Source organism: Pundamilia nyererei, unplaced genomic scaffold, assembly GCF_000239375.1.
Source record: "Pundamilia nyererei isolate P.nyererei 1_Seehausen unplaced genomic scaffold, PunNye1.0 scaffold00361, whole genome shotgun sequence".
In the NCBI taxonomy this organism is placed as follows: Eukaryota; Metazoa; Chordata; class Actinopteri; order Cichliformes; family Cichlidae; genus Pundamilia; species Pundamilia nyererei.
The window spans coordinates 182,840-188,285 of record NW_005187762.1 but is presented as its reverse complement, the minus strand read 5'-3'; the positions used below and the strand labels follow the sequence as shown (position 1 = coordinate 188,285).

Here is a 5,446-nt window from a genome sequence, read left to right as displayed (position 1 = left end):
GTGGGCAGCACAGACACAGAGTGGCATCTTCAGTATCCGACTGGCTGTCTATGAAGAGTGACATATCCAGAGATGCCCCTCCAGACTTAAGGAATCAACCCGGACCCTCACACACAGAGTAAGAGACCGCTTCTTCTCTAAATAGTTGTTAATGTTAATTACAACACAGAGCTGTTGACATTTATTTGTCCATTGTCCAATCGTATTAGCAAACTGTCTAAGCTTTTACTTTTATAGAGATGTTCACATTTGATTATTCAATGAAGGGCATTTGTTTGGAAGCCCCTGGATGATACGTACCCTCCTAATCGCTATGGAAGCAGTAAGGGTGCACTTAGATTTTCAAAGGTCCTGTGAAAACATTATTTTCATTGTTATTGTATACACGAAGCAGGATGCAATTCACTTATGTCTCCAAGACATAAAGGCCTGAATGTAACTTTTCTCCTGATACATTCTGACTTTTTAGTTTGGTCTACTAGTCTTTTGCTAAAGCTTAGTCGACCTGTCGGTATACAAACTGTAGTTTGGCCTTTTTAAAAACTTGTTGTCTCAGCTGCAGCATATATTGTCCTAAAAGCTACTATCCAGCATTAATGGTGCTTTAACAGATGTGGAAGTTACCCATGCACAGATGCACTACTGTAGCTGTGCTCCGGTGCACTGATAAAAAGCCAGAGGGTTCCTCTGCTCTGTAGCAGGGACCATAGCATCAGTGATTGGTCAGACTGTACAATAGTTTTTGATTTTCTTTCACTAATCCTGCCAAATCAAAACCAATAACATAAAGCTGTCGGTGAGGGTATTAGCATTAGGGCACATGGATGACTTTACTAATCATTACCTCATTTACATGTGTGATTCTGTTAAAGCAGAAATAAAACAGAGGTGTTGTATTTAAATATGATTCAATAATGATATTTTTCTGTAAGCCAGCATGTTATTAAACTTTGATATTTATGACACTTCTGCAGACAGTGCTTCACTTCATGCAGGGACTGGTCTGCTTCATCAAAGCTGCCCTCCTGGCACCACTCAGGAACCACAGCTGGAGTCCAGACAGCCAGTCCGAGCAGCTTGATACCAAGTAAGACTGAACATCTATTTGCTGGTAGATTCATTTCTGAAAACTGGAGTTTATCTTCTTGTTCAGACATTTAAGAGTTTTCTTATATTGCGTTTTCCTTCTTTTCAGTTGATGGTGGTTTGCAGGAGGTTTTAGATCATCATAAGCTCAAACTGAAGAGGAAATGTGAACGTGTGACTGAAGGAACTCATGAAACCGAAGGAACCCTCCTCAACAGGATCTACACTGAGCTCTACATCACGGAGGGGCAGCCTGAAGATGTGAACACGCAGCATGAGGTGAGGCAGCTTGAGACACCTTCCAAGAACACCCACGAGGACATTCCAATCAAGTGCCATGAGATCTTTAAAGCCTTATCTGACCAACAAACAGATATCCGAGTCGTTCTGACAAATGGCATCGCTGGAGTTGGTAAGACCTTCTCGGTTCAGAAGTTCACTCTGGACTGGGCAGAGGGCTTGGAAAACCAAGACATTAATGTGGTGGTTCTGCTCTCATTCAGAGAGCTGAACCTGATACGAGATAAGCAGTACAGTCTTCTGGAGCTGCTCCACGTTTTCCATCCAACATTAAAGAAGGTCACAGCGGAGAACCTGGATCTCTGCAAACTTTTGCTCATCTTTGATGGCCTGGATGAAAGCAGACTTTCACTGGATTTCACCATAACAAAGGTTATATCAGACATCACACAGAAGTCATCAGTCTGTGAGCTGCTGACAAACCTCATCGAGGGGAGTCTGCTTCGCTCGGCTCTCATCTGGATAACTTCCAGACCTGCAGCAGCCAATCTGATCCCTTCTAGATGTGTCGACAGGGTCACAGAAGTACGTGGATTCACGGATGAGCAGAAGGAGGAGTACTTCAGGAAGAGACTGAGTGATGAAGAACGGTCCAGTAGAGTCATCTCCCACATCAAGTCATCTAGGAGCCTCCACATCATGTGTAGAATCCCAGTCTTCTGCTGGATCACCGCTACAGTCCTTGAAGACATGTTGACTACAGAGCAGAGGGAAGAGCTGCCCAAGACCCTGACGGATATGTACTCACACTTCCTTCTTGTTCAGATGAAGAGAAAGAAGCACAAATATCATGAGGGACAAGAGATGGCAGAGGAGGTAGCAGAGACTGATCGGGAGGTTCTTCTGAAGCTGGGAAGGCTGGCATACGAACATTTGGAGAAAGGAAGCATCATGTTCTACCAGGAAGACCTGGAGGAGTGTGGTCTGGATCCCGATGAGGCCTTGGTGTATTCAGGGGTTTGTACAGAAATCTTCAAAAAAGAGTGTGTGATCTTCAAGGAACCAGTCTACTGCTTTGTTCATCTGAGCATCCAGGAGTTTCTGGCTGCCGTCTACATGTTTCACTGTTACACTAACAAGGACATAGAGGTGTTGAAGCAATTCCCGGGGACAAAGTGGGACAACAGTGACACATCTCTGGATGTCTTTCTGAGCAGAGTCATGGACAAGTCCCTCAAAAGTAAAAATGGCCACTTGGATCTGTTTGTTCGTTTCCTTCATGGCCTCACTCTGGAATCCAACCAGAAAATCTTAGGAAGTCTGCTGGGCAAGGCAGAGATCACTCCAGAAATCATCCAGAGAACCGTTAACAGCCTCAAGGAGAAGAAAACAAAAATCGCCCCCGACAGAAGCATCAACATCTTCCACTGCCTGATAGAGATGAATGACCTCTCGGTATCTCAGGAGATCCAAGAGTTCCTGAGGTCAGAGAACAGATCAGAGAAGGAGCTCTCCGAGATCCACTGCTCAGCTCTGGCCTACATGCTGCAGATGTCAGAGGAGGTTCTGGAGGAGCTTGACTTGAAGAGGTACAAGACATCACTGGAGGGACGACTGAGATTGATCCCAGCTGTGAGGAACTGCAGAAAGGCTCGGTAAGTCCAGGTGGAAATTTCTTTTGGAGTCAAACGTAGTATTTGACTCTACCAGTGTATCATTTGGTACCGATATGAAACTAACGGCAGTATGTTCAGTAAGTTCAACTCCATAAAAAGTAGACAAAAGCTGTGTCCAAATTCATGGGCTGCATCCTCCTGAGGACCCGGCCTTTGCAGTCTACGTGGGCCGGGTCCTTCGAAGGCCGGGTAGGCCAGAAGTGAGCGAACTTTAATCTCAGCCAAACCAATTAACTCACGAACAAATAAAACACTGAAAAAAGCCAAACAATAACATTTTTAAATTATCTAAGTAACTTATGTTTAACCTGAGTAGCGAAAGACCGCGCTGGGTTTGAAAACGAGTTTGCTGTTCTCGCCAGCTCTAGTGAGCCTTGAACCCCGGCTAGCTATCGAGCTGGTGGTAACAGATGTCTCTGAAAACGTCGGAGCACTTTTACAAATATGTGATATCTTAAAAAACTGAGCAGATATTTGAAGTTTACTCAGCTACATTCTCACCTGAAAATATCTTAAAAGTTTTTTTTGTGACCCAGAAAGACTAATAATAAAACTTAGTAACGGCCACCATTGTTGGAAATTGGAATTGGCTGGGCCGCACTATGAATTCTGGGATATGGTGGGCCACAAAGGATACACCCAACCCATCCTTCAAATCTGGGGAAAAGGAGGACGGATTTGTCGGCCTCATTTGTCGGAGTCTACGACTTTAGACAGCCTTTGTCACATCGCTGTGACGCAATCGGCCAACAAATGCGGCCTCAGGAGGATGCAGCCCATGAATTTGAAGAAGTCCAAAGTCACATTAAATGCAGTGGACAATAACATTTTCCTGGAAAAGATGGCCTCTCGATATCTTTGGGGAATCTGATGTGGGAGTGTAGCAGACTGCGGACTGTATGGGGTCTATAAATGTATTGTAACACATTTTGTTGTATGTGTATTAATGTGTGTGACAGACTCCCTGGCTGTGAGCTCTCAGATACTCACTGTGAAGTCGTGGCCTCAGCCCTGAAGTCCAGACCCTCCCACCTGGTACATCTGGACCTGAGTGGAAACTACCTGAAGGACTCAGGAATGGAGCTGCTGACTGGTGGACTCAAAAGTCACAACTGTAAACTAGAGTTTCTGAAGTCAGTTCATACTTTAAATTCAAAAATTAATAATAATTCTTCCCCCAAGTGTTCAGTGATCAGATTTTCACAAACATATAATTTAATATCTAATATCTCAATATGTTTATGACTAACACTAATGACTATAGATGCTTATTTGAATCTACAAAGAGTCTGAACTCGTCTTTTCCTGCTGAAGATCTAGCCAAATCCAAATCCAAGCTCATCAATAACATAGTTTGACTCTCAGGCCTGTTTAATAAAAGGTTTGAGATTGTGAACACTAAATGTTCTCAACTAGGAGCTTAAACTGTTTTGTTCTGTGTCCAGTTTGAGTTCATGCAGGTTGTCAGAGACCAGCTGTGATTCTCTGGTCTGTGCACTCATGTCCAACCCCTCCCATCTGAGAGAGCTCGACCTGAGTGACAATAAGCTGCATGATTCAGGAGTGAAGCTGCTTTGTGTTTTTCTGGAGAGACCAGATTGTCGACTGGAGGCTCTGAGGTCAGAGTTTTCTTTTATTCTGGTTTCCTGCTTTTCAGTTGATGGTGGTTTGCAGGATTAGGAAATGTTAACACACTTAAAACCTAAAATACGATTTGATTGTAAAATATGTTATTTAGGTGCTCTTTATTTTTCATTTAGGTTGAGGATCTGCAGATTGTCATCCTACAGTTGTAGTTTTCTGGTCTCTGCTCTCAAGTCCAACCCCTCATATCTGAGGGAGCTGAACCTATCTAGAAACAACAAGCTGAAGGATGATGGTGTGAACTACCTGTGTGATTTTCTGGGCAGTCCAGACTGTAGGCTGGAGATTCTAAAGTCAGTCATCATTTTTCTTTTCCACTTCCTCAGTTTGAATCACTGCATCTATTTGCCTTTATTTTTTTGTTTTTGCGTTGCAGTTTTCTGAACTTCTCTATGTTAAATTTTCTTCTTCTCTGAACACATTATTATCAAACACCTAACTTTGTGAAGTGGGAGCTTATTTTTCTAAACCTGTTTTATTTTTTATTCAGCCTGTGGGAATGCAGATTGACGAAGTCCAGCTGCCATCCTCTTGTCTTAGCGTTGAAGTCGAACCCCTCCCATTTGAGAGAGCTGGACATGAGCAACAACAACAACTTGAAGAATTATGACGTGAAAGCACTGATTGATCTTCAGAAGAATCCAGACTACAGACTGAAGACGTTCAGGTCAGTAGGAGGTTGTTATTAATCTGCTTCAGCCTCACCAATCAGCCTGTCATAGAAGTCCCCTCCTCATGATCTCCCCTTTATAGATTCTATGGCCTTCAGGGCACTTTTCTAAATATTCAACATTAAATTT

At 43.3% G+C, this 5,446-nt stretch overlaps 1 protein-coding gene across 1 annotated transcript; it reads left to right on the top strand.

Moving 5' to 3' along the window:
- Positions 1-6: 6 nt before the first annotated feature.
- Positions 7-5,205, top strand: LOC102198777 (protein NLRC3-like). The gene is made up of 6 exons (XM_013915769.1): positions 7-118; positions 975-1,087; positions 1,196-2,981; positions 3,962-4,135; positions 4,448-4,621; positions 4,763-5,205. Exons 1-6 carry the CDS (start codon positions 51-53, stop codon positions 5,028-5,030), a joined length of 2,583 nt encoding a protein of 860 aa, XP_013771223.1. The 5' UTR covers positions 7-50; the 3' UTR covers positions 5,031-5,205.
- The last annotated feature ends 241 nt before the right edge of the window (positions 5,206-5,446 follow it).

What these genes read in the sequence shown, in the direction of transcription:
- LOC102198777 (XM_013915769.1), top strand. Translation starts at nt 51, where the DNA reads ATGAAGAGTGACATATCCAGAGATGCCCCTCCAGACTTAAGGAATCAA. An exon ending in AGGAACTGCAGAAAGGCTCG is followed by an intron (nt 2,982 to 3,961) that starts GTAAGTCCAGGT and finishes TGTGTGTGACAG; the next exon opens with ACTCCCTGGCTGTGAGCTCT. An exon ending in TGTCGACTGGAGGCTCTGAG is followed by an intron (nt 4,622 to 4,762) that starts GTCAGAGTTTTC and finishes TTTTTCATTTAG; the next exon opens with GTTGAGGATCTGCAGATTGT.